General features: G+C 42.1%; 1 protein-coding gene across 2 annotated transcripts; it reads left to right on the top strand.

The window, feature by feature from the left end:
• The first annotated feature begins 9,060 nt into the window (after window positions 1-9,060).
• On the top strand, window positions 9,061-22,196 carry LOC115122391 (solute carrier family 22 member 13-like). 2 transcript variants are annotated; one of them, XM_065013776.1, is made up of 10 exons: window positions 9,064-11,053; window positions 11,144-11,247; window positions 11,429-11,583; window positions 11,727-11,895; window positions 12,090-12,210; window positions 12,899-12,993; window positions 13,117-13,331; window positions 19,772-19,880; window positions 21,397-21,603; window positions 21,825-22,196. In XM_065013776.1, exons 1-10 carry the CDS (start codon window positions 10,679-10,681, stop codon window positions 21,901-21,903), a joined length of 1,629 nt encoding a protein of 542 aa, XP_064869848.1. In that variant the 5' UTR covers window positions 9,064-10,678; the 3' UTR covers window positions 21,904-22,196. The 2 variants fall into 2 exon arrangements, with proteins under 2 accessions (XP_064869849.1, XP_064869848.1); XM_065013777.1 differs by lacking the exons at window positions 21,397-21,603; window positions 21,825-22,196 and adding an exon at window positions 17,087-17,206 and having other exon boundaries at window positions 9,061-11,053; window positions 19,772-19,857.
• Window positions 22,197-27,794: the final 5,598 nt, after the last annotated feature.

The following is a 27,794-nucleotide window of genomic DNA, read 5'->3' as shown; positions in this document are numbered from 1 at the left end:
TCAGGTCTGGAGTGAACCAAGGGCTATATCTGTTCTTAGTTCTGCATTTTTTGAACGGAGCATGCTTATCTAAAATGGTGAGGAAGTTACTTTTAAAGAATGACCAGGCATCCTCAACTGACGGGATGAGGTCAATGTCCTTCCAGGATACCCGGGCCAGGTCGATTAGAAAGGCCTGCTCACAGAAGTGTTTTAGGGAGCGTTTGACAGTGATGAGGGGTGGTCATTTGACTGCGGCTCTGTAGCGGATACAGGCAATGAGGCAGTGATCACTGAGATCCTGGTTGAAGACAGCGGAGGTGTATTTGGAGGGCCAGTTGGTCAGGATGACGTCTATGAGGGTGCCCTTGTTTACAGATTTAGGGTTGTACCTGGTGGGTTCCTTGATGATTTGTGTGAGATTGAGGGCATCTAGCTTAGATTGTAGGACTGCCGGGGTGTTAAGCATTTCCCAGTTTAGGTCACCTAACAGAACAAACTCTGAAGCTAGATGGGGGGTGATCAATTCACAAATGGTGTCCAGGGCACAGCTGGGAGCTGAAGGGGGTCGGTAGCAGGCGGCAACAGTGAGAGACTTATTTCTGGAGAGAGTAATTTTCCAAATTAGTAGTTCGAACTGTTTGGGTATGGACCTGGAAAGTATGACATTACTTTGCAGCCTATCTCTGCAGTAGACTGCAACTCCTCCCCCTTTGGCAGTTCTATCTTGATGGAAAATGTTATAGTTGGGTATGGAAATCTCAGAATTTTTGGTGGCCTTCCTGAGCCAGGATTCAGACACGACAAGGACATCAGGGTTAGCAGAGTGTGCTAAAGCAGTGAGTAAAACAAACTTAGGGAGGAGGCTTCTGATGTTGACATGCATGAAACCAAGGCTTTTTCGATCACAGAAGTCAACAAATGAGGGTGCCTGGGGACATGCAGGGCCTGGGTTTACCTCCACATCACCCGCGGAACAGAGGAGGAGTAGTATGAGGGTGCGGCTAAAGGCTATCAAAACTGGTCGCCTAGAGCGTTGGGGACAGAGAATAAAAGGAGCAGACTTCTGGGCATGGTAGAATATATTCAGGGCATAATGTGCAGACAGGGGTATGGTGGGGTGCGGGTACAGCGGATGTAAGCCCAGGCACCAGGCTCTGATCAGGCCCTACACCCAAACAAGGGCACTGCGTTCATCCACCTCTGGCCTGCTCGCCTCCCTACCACTGAGGAAGTACAGTTCCCGCTCAGCCCAGTCAAAACTGTTCGCTGCTCTGGCCCCCAATGGTGGAACAAACTCCCTCACGACGCCAGGACAGCGGAGTCAATCACCACCTTCCGGAGACACCTGAAACCCCACCTCTTTAAGGAATACCTAGGATAGGATGAAGTAATCCCTCTCACCCCCCCCCCCTTTAAAAGATTTAGATGCACTACTGTTCCACTGGATGTCATAAGGTGAATGCACCAATTTGTAAGTCGCTCTGGATAAGAGCGTCTGCTAAATGACTTAAATGTTAAATGTTAAATGTGTGATGATGAGAGAGGTTGTATCTCTGGACATGCTGGTTGTAATGGGTGAGGTCACCGCATGTGTGGGAGGTGGGACAAAGGAGGTATCAGTGGTATGAAGAGTGGAACTAGGGGCTCCATTGTAAACTAAAACAATGATAACTAACCTGAACAACAGTATACAAGGCATATTGACATTTGAGAGAGACATACAGCGAGGCAGACAGTAATCACAGGTGTTGAATTGGGAGAGCTAGCTAAAACAGTAGCTAAAACAGTAGGTGAGACAACAACAGCTAACCAGCTAGCACAACAACAGCAGGTAAAAAGGCGTTGACTAGGCAGGGAGGGTCGGATTAACTACACACAGAGCCTGAGTGCGGCTGGGGCCGACAGATAAAAACATAAACAAGCAGAATGGAGTACCGTGATTAATGGACAGTCCAGCATGCATCAGCTATGTAGCCAAGTGATCAGTGTCCAGGGGGCAGCGGTGGATGGGGCAGGGAAGCTAGACTGGCGAGTATTATCCAGGTTAAAAAAACTGGCTGGCTGTGCAGAAGGTAAAAGCCGCTAGCAGTGGCTAACAGTGACTAAATAGCTTGTAGCTAGTTAGCTGGTTAGCTTCTGGAGGTTCTTGAATGTGTTCTAAAAATTATCACATTGGGTGAGGCAGGTTACTGGAAGGTATAATCGAATTAAAAATCGAAAAGAGATTGAAAGTAAATATGGGTCCAGTGAGTGGTTGGGACGCGGTGATTCAGACGGTTAGCAGGCCTGTGCTAACAAGCTAACAGTTAGTAGGCCGGGGCTAAACAAGGTAGCAGTTAGCGGACCGGGGCTAAACAAGCTAGCAGTTAGCAAGCCGAATTAGCAAGCAAGGAGATAGCAAGGGCTAGAAAGTTAGCTTTTGGGGGACGTCGCGATGGGGTGAGTCTGTTGATGCCTCTTCATGCGGGGACATCGATAGACCGGTCGTGGGTCCGGATATTGTAGCCCAGGAGTATGCTTCGGTGGTAGCACAGGAGCTCTGGCCGGGCTAGCTTCAAGCTAAGTGGATGGAAACGCTAGCCAGGAGTAATCATCCCGGGTTGCGGTTAGCTAGTTAGCTAGTTGTGAAGATCCAGCTGAAAATGTTCCGTTTGCGTTGGGAATCTGGGGATAAAAAATAATAGGTCCATTATGCTCTGGTTAGAGTCGCGTTGTTCGCACTTGCGAGAGCTTTCCGAGCTAAAGGTTAGCTGATGACCGGTTAGCTGAAGACCGCTAGCAATGGTTTGCTGACTGATAGCTGGTAGTTAGCTGGCTAGCTTCAGTAAATAAAAATACTTTAGAAAAAAAAGCAGATCCGCGCTACAAATCAAAATCAAATCAAATCCAATTTGATTTGTCACATACACATGGTTAGCAGATGTTAGTGCGAGTGTAGCGAAATGCTTGTGCTTCTAGTTCCGACAATGCAGTAATAACCAACAAGTAATCTAGCTAACAATTCCAAAACTACTACCTTATAGACACAAGTGTAAGGGGATAAAGAACATGTACATAAAGATATATGAATGAGTGATGGTACAGAGCGGCATAGGCAAGATACAGTAGATGGTATTGAGTGCAGTATATACATATGAGATGAGTATGTAAACAAAGTGGCATCGTTAGTGGCTAGTGATACATGTATTACATAAGGATGCAGTAGATGATATAGAGTACAGTATATACGTATACATATGAGATGAATAATGTAGGGAACATTATATTAGGTAGCATTGTTTAAAGTGGCTAGTGATATATTTTACATAATTTCCCATCAATTCCCATTATTAAAGTGGCTGGAGTTGAGTCAGTGTGTTGGCAGCAGACACTCAATGTTAGTGGTGGCTGTTTAACAGTCTGATGGCCTAGATATAGAAGCTGTTTTTCAGTCTCTCGGTCCCAGCTTTGATGCACCTGTACTGACCTCGCCTTCTGGATGATAGCGGGGTGAACAGGCAGTGGCTCGGGTGGTTGCTGTCCTTGATGATCTTTATGGCCTTCCTGTGACATTGGGTGGTGTAGGTGTCCTGGAGGGCAGGTAGTTTGCCCCCGGTGATGCGTTGTGCAGACCTCACTACCCTCTGGAGAGCCTTACGGTTGTGGGCGGAGCAGTTGCCGTACCAGGCGGTGATACAGCCCGACAGGATGCTCTCGATTGTGCATCTGTAGGAGTTTGTGAGTGCTTTTGGTGACAAGCCGAATTTCATCAGCCTCCTGAGGTTGAAGAGGCGCTGCTGCACCTTCTTCACGATGCTGTCTGTGTGGGTGGACCAATTCAGTTTGTCTGTGATGTGTACGCCGAGGAACTTAAAACTTACTACCCTCTCCACTACGGTTCCATCGATGTGGATAGGGGGGTGTTCCCTCTGCTGTTTCCTGAAGTCCACAATCATCTCCTTAGTTTTGTTGACGTTGAGTGTGAGGTTATTTTCCTGACACCACACTCCGAGGGCCCTCACCTCCTCCCTGTAGGCCGTCTCGTCGTTGTTGGTAATCAAGCCTACCACTGTTGTGTCGTCCGCAAACTTGATGATTGAGTTGGAGGCGTGCGTGGCCACGCAGTCGTGGGTGAACAGGGAGTACAGGAGAGGGCTCAGAACGCACCCTTGTGGGGCCCCAGTGTTGAGGATCAGCGGGGTGGAGATGTTGTTGCCTACCCTCACCACCTGGGGGCGGCCCGTCAGGAAGTCCAGTACCCAGTTGCACAGGGCGGGGTCGAGACCCAGGGTCTCGAGCTTGATGACTAGCTTGGAGGGCACTGTGGTGTTAAATGCCGAGCTGTAGTCGATGAACAGCATTCTCACATAGGTATTCCTCTTGTCCAGATGGGTTAGGGCAGTGTGCAGTGTGGTTGAGATTGCATCGTCTGTGGACCTATTTGGGCGGTAAGCAAATTGGAGTGGGTCTAGGGTGTCAGGTAGGGTGGAGGTGATATGGTCCTTGACTAGTCTCTCAAAGCACTTCATGATGACGGAAGTGAGTGCTACGGGGCGGTAGTCGTTTAGCTCAGTTACCTTAGCTTTCTTGGGAACAGGAACAATGGTGGCCCTCTTGAAGCATGTGGGAACAACAGACTTGGATAGGGATTGATTGAATATGTCCGTAAACACACCAGCCAGCTGGTCTGCGCATGCTCTGAGGGCGCGGCTGGGGATGCCGTCTGGGCCTGCAGCCTTGCGAGGGTTGACACGTTTAAATGTTTTCCTCACGTCGGCTGCAGTGAAGGAGAGTCCGCATGTTTTAGTTGCGGGCAGTGTCAGTGGCACTATATTGTCCTCAAAGCGGGCAAAAAAGTGATTTAGTCTGCCTGGGAGCAAGTCATCCTGGTCCGTGACAGTGCTGGTTTTCTTTTTGTAATCTGTGATTGACTGTAGACCCTGCCACATACCTCTTGTGTCTGAGCCGTTGAATTGAGATTCTACTTTGTCTCTATACTGACGCTTAGCTTGTTTGATTGCCTTGCGGAGGGAATAGTTACACTGTTTGTATTCGGTCATGTTTCCAGTCACCTTGCCCTGATTAAAACCACTTAAGCCTACCCCTTACTTTTTCGAACATTCTGTTAAAAATGGCGCAACATTTCAGCGTCCTGCTACTCATGCCAGGAATATAGTATATGCATATGATTAGTATGTGTGGATAGAAAACACTCTGACGTTTCTAAAACTGGTTGAATCACGGCTGTGACTATAACAGAACGTGTGTTTCATCGAAAAGTGCAAGAAAAACTGATCACCGAAAACTGGAAAAAATATCAATGCGCCACTTGCATGTATTGTCTATGGGAAAGCAAATTACATGGGGCTGAGATTGCAAGTCCTACAGCTTCCACACGATGTCGCCAGTCTTGTCAATTGCCTGGGCTTTGTTTCTTGGTCAAACGAGTAAGAGAGAGCCCATTCCTTCCGGTCTCCGACAGGATGTTTTGGAAGAGAGATTTCCGACCATGATTTGAAGACGTGGAGCTATTGAATACACATCGCCCCGTGATCAATTTGATAGATTATTAACGTTTACTAATACCTAAAGTTGGATTAAAACAGTATTTTGAAGTGTTTTGTGAAAGTTTATCGTCGACTTTTTTAATTGAAAAAAATGACGTTGCGTTTTTAAACGGTGTTTTTTCCTGGATCACACACTTTTCATAGATCGATATTTAGGGTATATATGGACCGATTTAATCGAAAAAAAGACCCAATAGTGATGTTTATGGGACATCTAGGAGTGCCAACAAAGATGCTCGTCAAAGGTAATGAATGTTTTATATTTTATTTCTGCGTTTTGTGTTGCGCCGGCTATGCTAATTATTTGGTTTACGTCCCCTTCAGGTATTTCGGGGTGTTGCATGCTATCAGATAATAGCTTTTCATGCTTTCGCCGAAAAGCATTTTAAAAATCTGACTTGTTGGCTGGATTCACAACGAGTGTAGCTTTAATTCAGTACCCTGCATGTGTGTTTTAATGAACGTTTGAGTTTTAACCTCTTGCTCCTACCTGGCACGCAGGCGTCCCATCTAGAGCTCTGGAAATGCAAATGCACTACGCTAAATGCTAATAGTATTAGTTAACCTCTTAGAACTCTCGCTCTATACTGCCCCTGTTGGAGAAAGTGCGTACCCATAGTAAACTGAAAATATTTTTTCCCAAAATTGCTAATATATGCATATAAAAATTATTATTGAATAGAAAACACTCTAAAGTTTCTAAAACCGTTTAAATTATGTCTGTATGTAAAGCAGAACTCTCAGGAGAGCCATTCTCCCAAACACTCTGTGAAGAATAGAAAAGTTGGGTCTACTTTGACGTCATCGCCAACACCCTTCCCAGGCAGCTACGGATCCAGGAATAGTCTCTATCTGTCCAGCGCGATGTCTGCTTTCAAATGGCGCGTTCACTGTGAGAATCGCACGAGCCCTGCACCTTTGGCGCGCGAAATTGCGCCTGTCCCTCTCAAAACCGGGCACTCTATTGCGCGCGGCCGATTTGGAGTACGTCTTTTTCCAACATGCAGCATTTGAAGCCGGTTTGTCTGTTAGCGCTGTCCTTTGTTCTACATGCTAACAACAGCATAAAGCTCGATTTTGCACATCGTTTGACCAGTTTAATCGACATATAATATGTAAATTGGAAGTTTTGGTGCGCAAGAGTGCTGGACCAGAAGTCATTTTTGATGCATTTCAGCTGAAGCAGTTAGCATATGCTAATACAGGGACACGCAACGTGAAACCAAACGATTTCTTGGGTAAGTATGACTCCTTCTACGTCTTCTGATGGAAGAACATCAAAGGTAAGGGAATATTTATGTGGTTATTTTGGGTTTCTGTTGACTCCAAACGTACTGCTAATATCTGAGCGCCGACTCCTAGTATAGCCAAGTGAACGATGTCTGTAACGTTAAAAATAAATGTAATACAGCGGTTGCATTAAGAAGAAGTGTATCTTTGTAAATATATGTAGAACATGTATATTTAGTCATGTTTATTGCTTGTTATCTGACGTTATCTGTCGGAGCTATCATCATGTCTCCTGACATTTGAGTAGCATTTTTTTTTAAATGTCGTCAACCGAGATTTATGGATATTATATAACATATTATTGAAAAAAAATTAAATGTACTGTGTAACATGTAATATTACTGTCATCTGATGAAGATTTTCAAAAGGTTAGTGAATTATTTATTTTTTAATCCTACTTTTAAATTTTATTTTTCTGGGACAAAATGGCCGCCGCTTGCCTTTTGTTTCGGTGGTGATCTAATATAAATATGTGCTATGTTTTTGCCGTAAAACATTTTAGAAATCTGACTTGCTGGGTAGATAAACAACTTGTTTATCTTTCATTTGAGCTATTTTACTTGTTAATGTGTGGAGGTTAAATATTTTTAGGAATATTTTTTCGCATTGTGCGTTATGCTAATGAGCTTGAGCCGTAGTCACGATACCGGATCCGGGATGGGTTGGACTATGAGCTTAAAACTCAAACGTTCATTAAAATACACATGCAGGGTATTGAATTAAAGCTACACTCGTTGTGAATCCATGCAACAAGTCAGATTTTTAAAATGCTTTTCGGCGAAAGCATGAGAAGCTATTATCTGATAGCATGTAACACCCCAAAAGACCCGCAGGGGACGTAAACAAAATAATTAGCATATTCGGCGCTACACAAAGCGCACAATAAAATATAAAACATTCATTACCTTTGACCATCTTCTTTGTTGGCACTCCTAGATGTCCCATAATCACTATTGGGTCTTTTTTTCGATTAAATCGGTCCATATATAGCCTAGATATCGTTCTATGTAGACTGTGTGATAAACGAAAAAAAATAGAGTTTCATAACGTAACGTCATTTTTTTAAATTCAAAAGTCGACGATAAACTTTCACAAAACACTTCGAAATACTTTTGTAATGCAACTTTAGGTATTAGTACACGTTAATAAGCGATAAAATTCATCAGGAGGCGATATAAATTCTATACATGTCCGTTTCGAAAAAATGTCTTGGAGAGAGCTCGACCAAAACATCCGGTCGGAGACCGGAGGGAATCGGTTCCCTTCTGTCGGTTTGACCAAGAATCAAAGCCGAATCAAATGACAAGACTCTAGACATCGTGTGGAAGCTGTAGGCACTGCAACCTCGGATATTACCAAGGATATTTATTTCCATTTTCAGTGATCAGGTTTTCCTGCGCTTTTCGATGAAACGCACGTTCTGTTATAGTCACAGCCGTGATTTAACCAGTTTTATAAACGTCTGAGTGTTTTCTATCCACACATACTAATCATATGCATATACTATATTCATGGCATGAGTAGCAGGGCGTTGAAATGTTGCGCGATTTTTAACAGAATGTTCGAAAAAGTAGGGGAGGAGTAACAGGTTAATGAGTGCTATTAGCATTTAGCGTAGCGCATTTGCATTTCCAGATGGCTAGATGGGACGCCTGCGTGTCGGGTGGGCTTAACAGGTTAAAAGCAGTGGTTCACGCTTTCAGTTCACGCGAATGCTGCCATCAATCCACGGTTTCTGGTTTGGGAATGTTTTAATCGTTGCTATGGGAACGTCATCTTCAACGCACGTTCTAATGAACTCGCACACCGAATCAGTGTATTCGTCAATGTTGTCGTCTGACGCAATACGGAACATATCCCAGTCCACGTGATGGAAGCAGTCTTGGAGTGTGGAATCAGATTGGTCGGACCAGCGTTGAACAGACCTCAGCGCGGGAGCCTCTTGTTTTAGTTTCTGTCTGTAGGCAGGGATCAACAAAATGGAGTCGTGGTAAGCTTTTCCGAAAGGAGGGTAGGGCAGGGCCTTATATGCGTTGCGGAAGTTGGAATAGCAATGATCCAAGGTTTTTCCTGCCCTGGTTGCGCAATCGATATGCTGATAAAATTTAGGGAGTCTTGTTTTCAGATTAGCCTTGTTAAAATCCCCAGCTACAATGGATGCAGCCTCCGGATATATGGATTCCAGTTTGCAAAGAGTCAAATAAAGTTCGTTCAGAGCCATCGATGTGTCTGCTTGGGGGGGAATATATACGGCTGTGATTATAATCGAAGAGAATTCCCTTGGTAGATAATGCGGTCTACATTTGATTGTGAGGAATTCTAAATCAGAAGGACTTGAGTTCCTTTATGTTGTTTTGGCCACACCACGTCCCGTTAACCATAAAGCATACGCCCCCGCCCCTCTTCTTACCAGAAAGATGTTTGTTTCTGTCGGCGCGATGCGTGGAGAAACCAGCTGGCTGCACCGTCTCTGATAGTGTCTCTCCAGTGAGCCATGTTTCCATGAAGCAAAGAACGTTACAGTCTCTGATGTCCCTCTGGAATGCTACCCTTGCTCGGATTTCATCAACCTTGTTGTCAAGAGACTGGACATTGGCGAGGAGAATGCTAGGGAGTGGTGCACGATGTGCCCGTCTCCGGAGTCTGACCAGAAGACCGCTTCGTTTTCCCCTTTTTCGAAGTCGTTTTTTGGGGTCGCCGGCTGGGATCCATTCCGTTGTCCTGGGTGATAGGCAGAACACAGGGTCCGCTTCGCGAAAGTCATATTCTTGGTCGTACTGATGGTGAGTTGACGCTGCTCTTATGTTCAGTAGTTCTTCTCGACTGTATGCAATGAAACCTAAGAAGACCTGGGGTACCAATGTAAGAAATAACACGTAAAAAAAACAAAAAACTGCATAGTTTCCTAGGAATGCGAAGCGAGGCGGCCATCTCTGTCGGCGCCGGTGCCGGTGAGGCGGGTTGCAGGAGAGTATTTAGAAGTTGAGGTTTAGCAAAATGTTTTAAAAGATATGCGAAGAAAAATATGTAAAAAAAAAAAAAAAACGATATATATACAAGGGACACGACACGACGTCTGACTGCTACGCCATCTTGGATCCTTATCCCGGTGGAACCAGATTGATTGGTGTTCACGCAGCTATCAGGTTGGTTTTACCAGGCTATAAATCCCTAGGGGGGAAAAAAATGTTTTACTGGAATTGGTTGGAGTTGAACGTTTTTTGATAAAAGTTAGGTCTTAAAAGTAAAATGCTGATAGCTAATAGGATACGACACCGGTATCTAAGTCACAGATTTGGACTATAAAAAGGATTTTCCTTAGCATATGAAGGATTATCTCACTCTTGTAAATTTGAAGTAAGTTAAATTCACAGAAGGCTGCTGAAGGGAGAACAGCTCATAATAATGGCCATACTGGAGCAAATGGAATGGCATCAAACACTTGCAAACCACATGTTTGATGTATTTGATACCATTCCACTGATTCCACTCCAGTCATTACCACGAGCCTGTCCTCCCAAATTAAGGTCCCACCAACCTCCTGTGGTAAATTGTATAATGTTGATTTGCTTGCGTCGTTTTGAAACTCCCAAGCGGATTTATAGTGAAACTAAATTATTTTGGGGCACGACATTTAGATATGAAAAAAAAAGTTGTATAACTAGGGAACGGACAGTGCAGAATGGTTATATTCCTTCTAACTGTTCTTCTTAAAAATCCTGTTTCTACACGTGCTGAATCATGCTTGCTGACTGTGGGACAGTAGAGTTAAACATTAATTTACCTTGCATAAAGGCTTCTCTGACAAAGCACCTTCTTTCTGAAGCTCCTCAAACAGATAATTGCTTTGCTTCTTGAACATGGTTGATTTTGGCGAGATCCTGAGGTCCATTGGAGACTTTGGATTATTCCAGAAGCTCATACTATTGGGACTATGCTTCCCGAATCTTGTCCTGCCTTTCCACCTGGCCAGTTTGATTTTCATCCAGTCAGACCCTGAGCGCCACTGTAACACTGACTGGATACTTAGAGCTGGTTCCAATCTGAGCAGTGAGGAACAGCTGAATCTGACCGTGCCCCGGCAGGAGGATGGAACCTTCAGTAGGTGCCTGATGTTTACCCCTGTAGACTGGGACATTGACATCATCAGGGAGCATGGACTCAATCAGACCACTGACTGCCAGAATGGATGGGAGTACAACAATATAGTGTATGAAGCCACCATAGTCACTGATGTAAGTAGGAATAGATGAGTGTGTTTTACTAAACATATATTGTCATGTCATTAATGAGCTTGTATGTTATCTGATTTTATTTTGTTGCAGTTTGATCTTGTCTGTGGCAAAGCTAACGTTGTCGGACTTGCACAAACTGTGTTCATGGCTGGCATTCTTCTTGGTTCACTCTTGTTTGGACCTTTTGCTGAATCGTAAGCACACTTGAAGTTGTGAATAACATGTCCTATACTTCTTGGTTTCTTTCTTTCTCTTTGTAAAAAAAACCCACCACAAAACATAAACAAGTAAATCAAGAGGAACATTCATCAAACCTTCAAAAGGAGGTTTCTAACCATTTTAACCAACACAGTTTTCTCACCTTTTCTCTTCCAGATTTGGTCGCCAACGAGCAACTCAGATACCCATGGTTATTATGCTCATTTTTACTGTAACGACAGGCTTGTCTCCAAACTTTTATTTGTATATGGCATCCCAGTTTTTAGTAGGGATCGCATATGGTGGATTTCGAATCAACTGCATTGTATTAGGTAAAGTGATGTCCATTTCAAATAGACTATGCTCTATAATAAAATATAAAACAGAACATGAGATAACAGAACTCAGTCAATGATTTGTCAGTCAGCCGGTTATATTAAGTTGTTTACCATTACTACATGTTCCTTCCACACAGCAACTGAATGGGTCGGAGTGACAAAACGTTCTTATGGGTCTTGTTTGAGTCAGACGTTCGGTGGAGTTGGCCAGTGCATCCTTGCTGGCATGATCTTCTTCATCCGAGACTGGAGACTTGCTCAGTTTGTCATGGCTGTACCAATAGCAGTGGTCACAGTGTACATATGGTGTGTCCACGTGTCGTCTTGGACCAATATTAAAACTATTAAAACTGATGAAGACCTTAGGGGCATTACAAAGCCAATCGGAAGCACCACAAATTGACACAATTCTTACGAGCATTACAGCACCCAAACTGAATATGAATGATTATCAGTATTAATTATAATTGTAAAATTGTCTGCCTGTTCTGTGTTTCCAGGTTTATTCCTGAATCAGCCAGGTGGTTATTGGATCAGGGGAAAACAGAGGAAGCTAAGAAGTTGATACTCAGGGTAGCAGCCATCAACAAACGCACAGTTCCAGATACAATTCTAGAGAAGGTAAAGTGCATGATTTAGGAATTTGTTTAAAGGCCAGGGAGCTGGCCAGCCATTGTTTGCCAGTGCTGTGAAAAGATAGTGTAAAATCCTGAATTTGAAGAATTTATATGCATGTGTTAGTTAGCTAGCTAGCCAGACAGTTTTAGAGGAAATAAAACATACATTTTTCAATTTAGCTGCCAATATGCCAACATTCCATTCAGACAATGCAGGTTTAGAAGAAGTGACCACTAAATGCTAACTCCCGTTCGCATGAGCTGGTTAGCATAGCTAGCATTCAGAAATCAGTGGTGGTAGTCCAAGTTGTTTTAAACTGTAATGCAGTTGTTTAGGAATGATGACATGAACGTGTTGGGGTTGACATGCGTACAAGAATTATACTCAGATATTTATCTCAACATAGTGTGAAATGTACATATAAACAATAGCCTAAATGTAGGCACATTTTGCTGGTGGTCAATGAGTAACTCGGGATGACAATTCCATTGTTTTGCTCGAGTTTGATTGACCTCTTAACCTTATCTATGACTGCTGTTTTCAACCCATTCTGGAACTTTGAAGGTTTATGACATAGGCCCTCTAGTAATTTAATAGGATCTCTATGGTAAAATGTGACACTTGAATCTTTGGAAGCAGAGATTCAAGTGTCTATAATTATTCATTTCTGTAAAAGATAACTCTATTCCAGATAGCTGAGAAGAAAGTTGTTCAGAAGGGAGGCATACTCATTCTCATCAGATCTCCTGTACTTAGGAAATACTTCTTAACTATTACTCTTGCATGGTAAGTTCTTTAATAACTGTCAATAACTTAATATCTCATATTGGTCAACTTTCAGCCCATAATAAATCTCATCATGACAAACAAATGTGATGTCTGTTTTTGTGTGTCTCTCTGAAATCCCAGGTTCTCGTTAAACCTCTCCTACTACTCTCTGTCCTTTAACGTTGGAAACTTTGGCCTGGACATCTTCTTGACACAGCTCATGTTCGGACTCACAGAGATACCAGGTCATATACTCTGCATCTTTATACTGGAATATTTGGGGAGGAAGATATCCTTAATGTCTACCCTTCTGACTGGCGGATTCACATGCTTCCTAATCCTGGCTGTTCCACAAGGTAAAGTTTCAACTGGAATAGATTTATATGTTTTTGTAATTTAGTAGATTCTCTTATCCCGAGCGAGTTGCAATTCCCTCATCATAGTATTTATCAGAAAAGTCAGTGCTTGAGGGAAAAGAGAAGTATTTTTCTTTGTATTTTTAACTTCTTGGTGACAGGGGGGCAGTATTGAATAGCTTGGAAGAATAAGGTGCCCAGAGTAAACTACCTGCTACTCTGTTCCAGATGTTAATATATGCATATTATTAGTAGTATTGGATAGAAAACACTCTGAAGTTTATCAAACTGTTTGAATGATGTCTGTGAGTATAACATAACTCATATGGCAGGCGAAAACCTTTTGATAAATCCAACCAGGAATTGGGAAATCTGAGGTTTGTAGTTTTTCAATTCTTTGCTATTCCAATTTACAGTGTAAATGGGGTCATATTGCACTTCCTACGGCTGCCACTAGATGTCAAAAGTCTTTAGAACTTTGTTTGAGGCTTCTACTGTGAGGTTGGGGTGAATGAGAGGGGATTGAGCCAGGTGTCTGGCAGAGTGCCACAGGCAGGTGAAGCGCGGTCACGAGAGAGTTAGCTCTCGTTCCATTGCTTTTCTACAGACATAGGAATTCTCCAGATGGAACATTATTGAAAATGTATGATAACAACATCCTAAAGATTGATTCTATACTTAGTTTGAACTTTTTGAACTTTTCGTCCGACGTTTGGCTGGACCTGAACGCGCGTTTAGATTTGTTTACCAAATGTTTACCAATTGGACATAAGTTATGAACTTTATCGAACAAATCAAAGATTTATTGTGGAACTGGGATTCCTGGGAGTGCATTCTGATGAAGATCATCAAAGGGAAGTTAATGTTTATAGTGTTCTTTCTAACTAATGATGACTCCAAGATGGCGGAGTTGACTTTGGCTGTTTTTGGGTACTGAGCGCCGTTCTCAGATTATGCTTTTTCCGTAAAGTTTTTTTGAAATCTGACACAGCGGTTGCATAGAGGATAAGTCTATATTTAATTATGTGAATAACACTTAAATATTTTATCAATGTTTATTACGAGTATTTCTGGGAAAATCACCGGATGTTTTGGAATCCAAACATTACTGCAAATCAAATCAAATCAAAACAAATTTTATTTGTCACATACACATCGTTAGCAGATGTTAATGCGAGTGTAGCGAAATGTTTTGTGCTTCTAGTTCCGACAATGCAGTAATAACCAACAAGTAATCTAACTAACAATTCCAAAACTACTGTCTTATACACAGTGTAAGGGGATAAAGAATATGTACATAAAGATATATGAATGAGTGATGGTACAGAGCAGCATAGGCAAGATACAGCAGATGGTATCGAGTACAGTATATACATATGATGAGTATGTAAACAAAGTGGCATAGTTAAAGTGGCTAGTGATACACGTATTACACAAGGATGCAGTAGATGATATAGAGTACAGTATATATGTATGCACATGAGATGAATAATGTAGGGTATGTAACATTATATAAGGTAGCATTGTTTAAAGTGGCTAGTGATATATTTTACATCATTTCCCATCAATTCCCATTATTAAAGTGGCTGGAGTTGAGTCAGTGTCAGTGTGTTGGCAGCAGCCACTCAATGTTAGTGGTGGCTGTTTAACAGTCTGATGGCCTTGAGATAGAAGCTGTTTTTCAGTCTCTCGGTCCCAGCTTTGATGCACCTGTACTGACCTCGCCTTCTGGATGATAGCGGGGTGAACAGGCAGTGGCTCGGGTGGTTGTTGTCCTTGATGATCTTTATGGCCTTCCTGTAACATCGGGTGGTGTAGGTGTCCTGGAGGGCAGGTAGTTTGCCCCCGGTGATGCGTTGTGCAGACCTCACTACCCTCTGGAGAGCCTTACGGTTGTGGGCGGAGCAATTGCCGTACCAGGCGGGGATACAGCCCGCCAGGATGCTCTCGATTGTGCATCTGTAGAAGTTTGTGAGTGCTTTTGGTGACAAGCCGAATTTCTTCAGCCTCCTGAGGTTGAAGTGGCGCTGCTGCGCCTTCTTCACAATGCTGTCTGTGTGAGTGGACCAAATCAGTTTGTCTGTGATGTGTACGCCGAGGAACTTAAAACTTGCTACCCTCTCCACTACTGTTCCCTCGATGTGGATAGGGGGGTGTTCCCTCTGCTGTTTCCTGAAGTCCACAATCATCTCCTTAGTTTTGTTGACCTTGAGTGTGAGGTTATTTTCCTGACACCACACTCCGAGGGCCCTCACCTCCTCCCTGTAGGCCGTCTCGTCGTTGTTGGTAATCAAGCCTACCACTGTTGTGTCGTCCGCAAACTTGATGATTGAGTTGGAGGCGTGCATGGCCATGCAGTCGTGGGTGAACAGGGAGTACAGGAGAGGGCTCAGAACGCACCCTTGTGGGGCCCCAGTGTTGAGGATCAGCGGGGTGGAGATGTTGTTGCCTACCCTCACCACCTGGGGGCGGCCCGTCAGGAAGTCCAGTACCCAGTTGCACAGGGTCGAGACCCAGGGTCTCGAGCTTGATGACGGGCACTATGGTGTTAAATGCCGAGCTGTAGTCGATGAACAGCATTCTCACATAGGTATTCCTCTTGTCCAGATGGGTTAGGGCAGTGTGCAGTGTGGTTGAGATTGCATCGTCTGTGGACCTATTTGGGCGGTAAGCAAATTGGAGTGGGTCTAGGGTGTCAGGTAGGGTGGAGGTGATATGGTCCTTGACTAGTCTCTCATAGCACTTCATGATGACGGAAGTGAGTGCTATGGGGCGGTAGTCGTTTAGCTCAGTTACCTTAGCTTTCTTGGGAACAGGAACAATGGTGGCCCTCTTGAAGCATGTGGGAACAGCAGACTGGTATAGGGATTGGTTGAATATGTCCGTAAACACACCGGCCAGATTTTTTGCACATTATCGAACAAAACATACATGTATTGTGTAACATGATGTCCTATGAGTATCATCTGATAAAGATCATCAAAGGTTAGTGATTAATTTCATCTATATTTCTGCTTTTTGTGACTGGTATCTTTGGCTGGAAAAACAGCTGTGTGTTTTTTTACTTGGCTATGAGCTAACATAATCATATGTTATGCTTTCGCTGTAAATCATTTTGGAAATCGGACACCATGGGTAAATTTACTTCTTGGATATAGGGGGTGCTATTTTAATTTTTGGATGAAAAACGTTCCCGTTTTAAACAAGATATTTTGTCACAAAAAGATGCTCGACTATGCATATAATTGACAGCTTTGGAAAGAAAACACTCTGACGTTTCCAAAACTGCAAAGATATTGTCTGTGAGTGCCACAGAACTGATGTTACAGGCGAAACCCAGATAAAAATCCAATCAGGAAGTGCCGCATTTTTTTGAAACCGCCTCATGCCAATGACTCCTTATATGGCTGTGAATGGGCCACGAATGAGCTTAGGCTTTCTGTCGCTTCCCCAACGTGTCGACAGCATTGTGACGTATTTGTAGGCATATCATTGGAAGATTGACCATAAGAGATTTCATCTACCAGGGGTGTCCTCCGTTGCAATTATTGCGTAATCTCCAGCTGCATTATTTTTCCGTTTGCTTCTGATGAGAAACCAACTGTCACGACTGATATATTATCGAATAGATATGTGAAAAACACCTTGAGGATTGATTCTAAATAACGTTTGCCATGTTTCTGTCGATATTATGGAGCTAATTTGGAGAAAAGTTCGGCGTTGTAGTGACTGAATTTTCCGGTCTTTTTTCTTAGCCAAACGTGATGAACAAAATGGAGCTATTTCGCCAACACAAATAATATTTTGGGAAAAAAATGAACATTTGCTATTTAACTGAGAGTCTCGTCATTGAAATCATCCGAAGTTCTTCAAAGGTAAATGATTTTATTTGAATGCTTTTCTTGTTTTTGTGAAAATGTTGCCTGCTGAATGCTAGGCTTAATGCTATGCTAGGCTATCAATACTCTTACACAAATGCTTGTGTAGCTTTGGTTGAAAAGCATATTTTGAAAATCTGAGATGACAGTGTTGTTAACAAAAGGCTAAGCTTGTGTTTGAATATATTTATTTCATTTCATTTGCGATTTTCATGAATAGGAAACGTTGCGTTATGGTAATGCACTTGAGGCTATGATTACGCTCCCGGATATGGGATTGATCGTCGCCCGAGGTTAACGAGATGTTTATCTTTCATTTGCTGTATTGGACTTGTTAATGTGTGAAAGTTACATATTTAAAAAAAAAAAAATTGAATTTCGCGCGCTGCCTTTTCAGCGGAATGTTGTCGTTGGGTTCCGCTAGCGGAACACCTTACCCATCAGGTTAACTCATTAGGAAATTGGGGCACCACGGGAAAAGTTTAACGAGTTATCTCTCGACTTAAACTCTTAAGATATACAGATATCTCTGACATCAATAACAGTCACTTATTAATCATTATTACCTCATCAGTCTCATTCTGAACAGTCAATTATTAATTATTATTACCTCGTCAGTCTCATTCTGAACAGTCAATTATTAATCATTATTACCTCATCAGTCTCATTCTGAACGTCGCAAGAACCCTAGCCCTTATTGATGAAACATCAATACACAAATTGGCTTAATTATTTATTTAACTAAATAATAACACAGAATACAAACACATGAGATAAAAGTCCCTAGTGGACTGACACGATATGACGGCTTGTTACACAATGGAAAGGGGGTGGGGAAAGAAAGAGAGGGAGGGAGGGAGAGACAAGGAGAGTCAACTTATCATACAGACATTTGGAACCTACGCTCACAGTAACCATAATACTTAGCACCCTAACCACCGCTCATTCGGATTAGAAATGTAATATATATTTACACGTAGCTGTCTTTCTCTGTCATCTCTATTGAAACCAAACTATCCATCTATGGGTAGTGGCTCGATGTAAGGCTCTGGTTGTACACCAGAGATCACAATGTCCTTCTTAGTTGAAGAGTTTCTCTGGTCTTGGAGTGTTTGTTCGGTAAATTCTTCAGAAGTAACAACGGTTGTGTCAAGAGAGATTCTTCCTTCCCACCTCGTGTCTTTAGGACACTTTTCACATGCACAGCTGCAGACTGTGAATGTTTCTGGTCTCCTAGATGAGGTTATCTTCTTCTGTAGAGATTGAGAGTGAGTTTCACCATTTAAAACGTCTGGACTACCGTCCCATGTTTCTGGTCTGTAGAGTTTAAATCATTTTGTAACATTCAGCTCACGCTGTACGTCAGGCTGGTCTGTAGAGTTCAAAACCATTTTCAGCCATGTAGCTACCACTCCATGCTGTATGGTCTCAGTACAACGTTTCTAACCATTTCAAGGTGTGGACCACGGCCTCACATATTTTAGGTCTATATGTTATTTCTTACAGAGTCCTTTTAAGCACTCTGACCAAAGGGGGCATTTGATCATGCTGACACGAACTCTGAGCTCACTTGGGCGTGGCTACTGACTGGGCACAAGTTTATATGAAAAACAATGATCTAATTTAGAAGGCTAAAATCACATTGCTATCTTCACAAAAGTATTCTCATATTTAATCATGTATTCTATACCACATTTAGATGTAAACTTGATACAAAGGACGCATACACTTTCCGAGTTACAGTTAATTTGTCATACCATACTTAATGACATCACAAAATAATAATCCATATGACAGGATTATTCTTTAGATCCCCATAGACCATTCTTAATATTCTTACCTCATGAATATTGTTCCAAAGTTCATTCATAGGAATTTATATTCCAATACTGCAGGGCAAGAAAGACAACGTTTCTGTTAACTATTTATGACCTGCTGTTAAGTCATTAAACCGGAGTCTGGCTATCTGTCAGCTATGTGCCAAGTTGATCTGCCACTTTTAATCCTCATCAAGGAGAGACTCATGACACTACATTGTAGAATAATAGTGAAGATATCAAAACTGTGAAATAACACATATGGAATCAAGTAGTAACCAAAACAATTGTTAAACAAATCAAAATACATTTTAGATTTTAGATTCTACACAGTAGCCACCTTTTACCTTGATGACAGATTTGCACACTCCATGTGACACTACAGGACACTACTACTACCTCATGAAGCTAGTTGAGAGAATGCCAAGAGTGTGCAAAGCTGTCATCAGGGTAAAGGGTGGCTACTTTAAAGATTCTCAAATATAAAATATATTTTCATTAGTATAACACTTTTTACTACATGATTCCATATGTGTTATTTAATAATTTTTATGTATTCACTATTACAATATTCTACTAAGTAGAAAATAGTAAAAATAAAGAAAAATTCTGGAATGAGTAGGTGTGTCCAAACTTTAGATATAAAATGTGTCCAAACTGTAGATTTAAAATCTAACGAGGCAGTGGACTGATCATACAGAGATGAGAAAACATGTTGATGTGCAGTATGTTAATTATATTTTAGACAACGCCGTTGCTATTACTGCTCTTGCTGCTGCGGGGAGGTTTTTCATGAACAATGCTGGATCCATTTGCAACGTCTATCTTCAGGAGCTGTTTCCCACCTCTGTTAGGTAAGATATATATATTTCTATATACATGTATACAGACCCATTCACTTTTTTTGTGAGGGGTCAGCCTTACTCTAAACTTGATTTTTTTTTACTCAATCATCAATCTATACACAATACTCAATAATGACTAAGCATTTTTTTTATATATATATACCGTACTTGCATAAGTATTCAGACCCTTTGCTTTGAGACTCAAAATTGAACTTAGGTGCATCCTGTCTCCATTGATGCCTTGAGATGTTTCTACATCTGGATTGGAGTCCACCTGGGGTAAATTCAATTGATTGGACATGATTTGGAAAGGCACAAACCTGTCTATATGAACACAGTGGATTCCATCATTCTTAAATGGAAGAAGATTGGAACCACCAACACTCTTCCTAGAGCTGGCATCCTGGCTAAACTGAGCAATAGGAGGAGAAGGGCCTTGGTCAGGGAGGTGACCAATAACCCGTTGGTCACTCTGACAGAGCTCCAGAGTACCTCTGTGGAGATGGGAGAACCTTCCAGAAGGATAACCATCTCTGCAGCAGTCTACCAATCAGGTGTTGATGGTATTGTGGCCAGATGGAAGACACTCCTCAGTAAAAGGCACATGACAGCCCACTTGGAGTTTGCCAAAAGAAACATAAAGGAGTCTCAGACCATGGGAAACAAGATTCAATGATCTGTTGAAACCAAGATTGACCTCTTTGGCCTGAATGCCAAACATGATATCTGGAGGAAACCAGGCACCGCTTCATCATCTGGCTGTGGGGATGTTTTTCAGCTGCAGGTACTGGGAGACTAGTAAGGATCGAGGGAAAGATGAACAGAGCAAAGTACAGAGAGATCCTTGATGAAAACCTGCTCCAGAGTGCTCAGGACCTCATACTGGGGCAACGGTTCACTTTCCACCAGGACAATGACCCTAAGCACACAGCCAAGACAACGCAGGAGTGGCTTCGTTACAAGTCTCTGAATGTCCTTGAGTGAACCAGCCAGAGCCCGGACTTGAACCCTATCAAATATCTCTGGAGAGACCTGAAACTAGGTGTGCAGCAACTTTCCCCGTCCTACATGACAGAGCTTGAGAGGATTTGCGGAGAAGAATGGGAGACTCTCCCCAAATACTAGCTTTTACTATAATAGCCAAGAAGACTCAAGGCTGTAATCTCTGCCAAAGTACTGAGTAAAGGGTCTGAATACTTATGTAAATGTGATATTTTCTATTTATTTCTTTTTTGTAAAAACCTTATTTTCCCTTTTTCATAATGGGGTATTGTGTGTAGATTGATGAGGGGAAAAACTGTTTAATAAATTCTAGAAGAAAGCTGTAACGTAACAACATGTGGAAAAAGTGAAGGTGTCTGAATACTTTCCGAATGCATACACATGTATATGTGTGTGTGTATTTTTGTGTATAAATATATTTATCTTATATATACATGTACATATAAGGCCCATGAATATATCTTATTTTACATTGTTTAATATCCCTTAATGTTTCACATCCTTTGTTCCTTCATTCATTCAGACAAACGGCCACAGGCTTGGCCTCAATAGCGATCAGAATTGCTGGAATACTGTCACCAATGCTCAACATATTGGCCACATACCATTGGTCTATCCCCACGATCGTGTTCAGCAGCCTGTCATTGGTTGGTGGGGCTCTGGTCTTTCTGCTTCCTGAGACCAGGAGGACAGAACTACCTGACTCTACAGATGAGGCCGAGGGGAAGAGGTAGGTGGTACCAGAGGATATGTGAGGAAAGATGCACATACATAAGACTTGGCTGATCGTTTTTTGCATTTGTAGGAATGTTGTGGAACTATAAGAGGGCATTCGTTCATATATGAGGCAGATGGAGAATCTAAATAAGTTACAAAGAAGTTGTTTAAGGATGTATAACTTTTTGTTGTCTTTTGAAGCTTGGTGTCATTGATATCTCCTTTTTCCTGTAGAAATGTGACTATCGCCATGAAGAAAGACAAAGGCTGCAAAGTGGATGATTACGACTCTGAAAAATCTACCAAACTATAAAGTCATGTTTATGTAAGTCTTTTTTCTGGGTAAATGTATTTTCAAGGCTTAGTTAGTAAGAGAGTTGGCTGGTGCATGGTTGTTGTAACATCAAGGTTTTGAATTTGATTCCTGGATGGGCCACATAACTTGCTGTTTTTAACTTTGGCTTATAGAGTTTAAAAAAATGACTTTACTCTTTTTGTAACTCTGTTCACTAGCTAAATGGATCAGAAACATACGATAAAAGTGTCTACTAAATTAACATATTATTATTATATTTGAAATTAAATACATTCGCAGTGCATCAAGGAATTTAAATTTAATGATATATACACCGTTACTTAAATTTGTATAAATAAAACGGATTATCACCTATGTTACCCAATGAATCTGTAAATATTGTTACGAAACCACCGAGTCAGCCTACTGCTAACTTTACTGTCGCAGTGTCCAGGAGTCCTATAGGTCTGGCTAAATAATATATATCCTGATTGAATGTGTGATTGAATTGTGCATTTATGTGAGAAGTAAAAGTCTGCAGATCAGGTGTTGAATGCATGTTCCCCAGGAGATAGCTAACTCTGGATCCAGGGCCAGCTCCTGATTGACTTCTTGGTCGGCCAGCCCAAGTAGTTTAATTGTTTTCACAATGGTTGGTGACAAAAAATAAACATATTCAAAATACATTTTAAAAATTGGAGGGGGGACAAAACGAAGGATTTAACCAACCAAACACGGGAAGTCCCGTCAGACCCAAGAGGCTACATTCAAGCCTCACTGAAGTGTCTGCCAGTTACTGATTGCCCAGAGCTGGTCATCTTATCATCAAGCGTTGATATTTCAATCAGCTGTGTAATGCCAAGGCAACCAATCAAAATGTGTACCCCTTTGGTCCCCAGGACCAGGATTGAGAAACACTACAATAATCTATCCATTTATTATTGAACAAAATTGTTTCAGATAACTTTTTTTAATTTGCTACATGTCACATGAAATTGCCGTACTGTCTACTTGTCGGGTTGCCAAGATTGTTTACAAGAAATAGCTTCTTCTTTCTTTTTTATTTATAAACCGGTAACTTTGTCATGTCATTCCTTACATTCAGCAGCTACCCAGATCATTAACTTAAAATTAAAACTAAACATGATTACATTCAGAGGTCCAAGTCATTCTTGCTGTTCCACAATAATGTGTTTTTTTCTGACTGAATAAAACCCAAAGGGCATTCCTACTGTACAATAAGCCAATCACATGGATGTGACTTTATGTCCCTTGATCTACACTTCTAAGAAGGCACCTGCCAAGAGATAAGTGAGGTTTATAGTATCTGTAAAGAATCATCAGTCAGTCGACTGCTAACAACATGTCATTACTCAGCCGTACTGTGGAGAACCCCATCCCAGTCACTCTCTCTGGCCCCGGGACACTCTCACAAAACACTCTGTGACTTCTAACCCCATGTAGAAGGTGCTCCTCCCCCGCTGGTACCTAGCACACAGAGGGGTTGTAAAGGCACTAGCCAAACCCAGTGGTTTCTTGTTGCCAGGGGACCTTACCACAAGTGGATCACAGGCAGGTCATCTAGGATCTCTGATCCTCCTCCCAGTCTTCAGCAAGCAATGGCAGAGTGAGGAGTTCTCTCAGAAACCTCTGCCCTGCACACCAACAACTGGGCCACAACCAATGGACCTTTCTCTTACAGCCTTGGACACTCACAACCGATGTACGTTTTAGTGTGTAACTGACCTATGAAAGTGGACTCTGGACAGGCACCTTATGTCTAGTTATACCTTATGCATGTTCAGGAATTCACATTTAAATTCTCAACGCCACTTGTCCATGGGGCAGAGATTGGGGACATTGCCCTGTTTAGGGTGCCGTCTTTCGGATGGGACGTTAAACGGGTGTCCTGACTCTCTGTGATCACTAAAGATCCCATGGCACTTATTGTTAGAGTAGGGTTGTTAACCCCGGTGTGCTGGCTAAATTCCCAATCTGGCCCTCATACCATCACAGTCACCTAATTATCCCCAACTTAAAAATTGGCTCATCCCCCTCCTCTCCCCTGTAACTATTCCCCAGGTTTTTTGCTGTAAATGAAGCTAAGTCAACTTAGCTGGTAAAATAATGGTTAAATAAAAATACAACACACTAGGCCGACAGTATCTAAGTCACGGATTTGAACTATATTAATTATTTTCCTTTGCGTGGGAAAGATTATCTCACTCTTGTAGAGAACTTCACAGCAAAACATTCAGATTGGGGGTTTGTTACGTTGTATAACTAGGGATCTAACGGTGCAGAATGGTTATATTCCTTGTTCTTCTTAAACTGTTCTTCTTAAAAAAGTAAAGTTTCCACACATTCTGAATCATGTCTGCTGAAAGACTGTGGGACAGAAGATTTAAACATGAATTTATCTTGCATAAAGGCTTCTCTGTGACAAAGCACCTTCTTTCTGGAGCTACTCAAGCAGTAATTGCTTGATTCTTGAACATGGCTGATTTTGGAGAGATCCTGAGGACCATTTAATTTGATCTTGTCTGTGACAATGTTAAGGTGGTTAAATGTTTCACAAACAGTGTATATTGCTGGTATTCTTGTTCAGGTCTTTTGCTGAATCGTAAGTACACCTGAAGATCCCTTTAGTCGGTCACTCGGTGTAACATACTATGATGAGTCAACCAATCATATTCACCTAAAGACAACTGAAATCACACCCAGCGGGCCAATGGATGCCGAGTCGACCCTCGGAAACCCTGCCTTCCTGGCTAGCGTGGGCTCACATTTATTTCCTCAATTGTTCGCTCTTCAGTTCACCTGAAGGAAGAACGTGTCACGCAATTTACAACCCTTTCAAGCACACAAAGACCATGAGATTCTTAGTGGGAGTGACGTCCCCGATGTCTTTATATAATTTTTAGGTGTCTCTTAGCCAGTTCCTTGGGAGTTCAAAAAGGCTCCTGTCCCTGCAGCATGTGGGTGAAGTTCTGTCCTGTTTGCCTGGGGTGGAAACACTTTCAGGAACAGTTTGCGTCACCACCCGATTTTAAAGATTTCTACAATTAGCTAAATGAAACCTGGGATTCCCCTAATTCAGCCCGGTTGGTGCTACTGGGTTATGACGAGTTCATGAATGTAAAGGGTATGGAGGAAGCAGGGCTCATTTGCACCCCACCGATAGATGAAAAGCTAGCGAGTTACTTAGATCCAGAGGCTAACAAGGGGGCAGATCCTAGCACTGTGCTTCCGAATAATCAGTGACACTACCCGGCGGATCAGCTGAACAAAGTGTACCAGGCTGAGTATGTGGTGGACCGGTCTTTGAATGTGGTCACAATACGACAAACGTATCATTTTGATTTACTGCAGTAGCTGAATGAGACCGTGGAGTCGACAAAACCAGAGCTTCTCGATAAAGTCCGTGCTACGGTTGATTTTGTGGTGGATCTGTCCCGCTGTACTATCCTGGCTGTGCTGAAAAATATGGGGGCAGCAGTTGACGTTGTCCCGTATTCATGAGAGGGACAGGCAGATGTATTTGAATGAGACAGTTTCGCCAAATAACATTGTTTGGCTTGGCTATCGAGTCCTTACAGACCCGTTTCAAGGAGAAACAGAAACAGAATGCAGCTCTACACTTTCACCTTCACGGGGGAGGCTCGGCAGTTCCCGAGGCATGAAGGACAAGGGTTCAGGCCAGAGGCGGGTTGCCTCGGGCCAGGAAGTGGCTTCGAGTTTTTAACTGTTGTCATGACGCTGGCCTGGGGGTAGGCTTATGACAGTCATAAATACATCTCCCCTTTTTTTCCTCTCTCTACCCTACTGATGTGACTCTTGAAAATCCCTTGATTTACATAGAGATTCTGGGAACATCAGAAGGTGGGGGGAAATGAACCATATTTTGGTAATCCAACCAGTTGAACATATGCGTTGGTACTTAATGAATATGATGTCAGTTCGGTTGTCATCTGAGACATTCTCATCAATGATAGGATGACATAAACTGTACAGTGGAAAGTCTACACATTATAGTTATCAGATTCACATGGAATTGTTGTGCAATTTAAATGTTTAGATATGAAATTATTTCTGAGGGGATGAAATGTGATTTTAGCTTCAAAAATGTGAGAATTGGGTTTTCATGAGTGAATTAGGCCCAACTCAGTGGCTCGCCCACGTGAAGAGACATTGGTTTTCAACTATGAAACACGCCCTCTTCTCCCTTCCTATATAAAGCCTTGACGACAATATAACTTCCTGTTCTGGGGACATTAACGTGACTGCCTTGACGTTAGAAGGGCCGGTGACACCTACAGAGCAAAGCCAATCTCAGCTACCCAACGAAATTAGCATTGAATCATCACGTGAAGAGGACGATCGACACGTTGAATATGATGAATTTCGACAATACCAGCCAGAATATAACATGAGCATATAAGCATGGCAACGGGGTATGAACTTTGAACTCTGATTCACTCCAGCCGCCAAGCGTGAACTGGGAAATGACAGACAGAGTATACCGTCTACCACACAATCCCGTTACTAAAATGGGTACAGTTTACCACCAGAGACAGTCTTCAAAGGATGGAAGAACTCTTGGGCAACTCGGCCTTCCATCTACCACCAACCTATTGAAGCGCAGCTCAGAGTAAATATTCATTGCATTTTCCTTTTCCAAGTGGGCGGTAATTTAGAATGCATAAGATCCTGTATTTACGATAGAGACATCGCTTCTCCCTTTGTTCTTCAGTTTTCCCGCTCTTTCACTCAAACCCAAACCCCTTTTCTTTGGGTAACCAGCTGTCATATCTGTTCCGCCCGCTAGGGACGTTTTCCTTATGACGTAATTTGTAATCAAGTTATGATTAATTATGTGTATGTGTAATTCTGTGTGATTAGTTTGGTATTTAGTAAATAAATAATTAAACCCAATTTTGTATTGCTGATTCAACTTGTTAGCCAGGGTTCATGAAGATAACCAAGAATTTACAACTTTCAGATGAGACTGAATTAAGAAGACGATTAATATTGACTGCTATTGATGGAAAATATTACCAGGTCTTTAAGAGTTTATTCGGAAGATAACAGCTCTATAAATACTTTTTCATGGTGCCCTGACTCTCTAGTTAATTACATTTACATGATTAGCTCAATCAGGTAATATTAATTACGGATAAATTATTTTATAGAATAGCATGTCATATCACTTAATCCGGCATAGCCAAAGACACGACAATGGGCATGCTTGACATTGGCAAATACTGGGGAGTTTTTCAGGATTAAAAAATGTATGGAGCTAAGCACAGGCAAAATCCTAGCGGAAAAACTACTTCAGTCTAGAGGGGGATGCAAGTGGGTCCGACAGAGATCATTGTGGTGTGGGAGAGGGCAGTCAGACAGACGATTTTGGGATGAAATATTTTTATTGTACCGTAGATGATTTAGAAACGGTCATCTTTCTGCCTAGGCTAACCTATTGTATTAAAAGCACATCTTTGTCACGTTATTCACACACTCTCAGCATTTCGCTGCTTCAAGTTAAGGGCCCTACATCTCCAATCCTATTTGGATGTACGAGATCAAGTGCGGCTAGTATAGGTGTGGTCTCGTTGAAATAGAGTAGGCTGCCTATTTATGGGCAGAGAATCGCTGTCAGGTATCTTTCCAAGGAAATGTACTTATTAAATATGATTAGGCTATAGTTGCCTGTATATTGCCTGTAAATAAATGTGGATCACCCATATTTGTCTTCGTCTGAAAATCGTAGGCTATAAAAATATCTCAAGAGAAAGTGCAAATCACTCCGACTCTGCTTTCTTCAGACTATGTCTAGAATATTGGCTGATATAGCTCAGTAATATCGATATCTTAATATAATGGGCCATGCGAGAATCTCTGGTAATTTA

The sequence above is a fragment of the Oncorhynchus nerka genome, linkage group LG9b, assembly GCF_034236695.1.
Source record: "Oncorhynchus nerka isolate Pitt River linkage group LG9b, Oner_Uvic_2.0, whole genome shotgun sequence".
NCBI classification, from domain to species: Eukaryota; Metazoa; Chordata; class Actinopteri; order Salmoniformes; family Salmonidae; genus Oncorhynchus; species Oncorhynchus nerka.
Note: the sequence above shows the minus strand (reverse complement) of the source record. Positions and strands in the feature narration are given on the sequence as shown.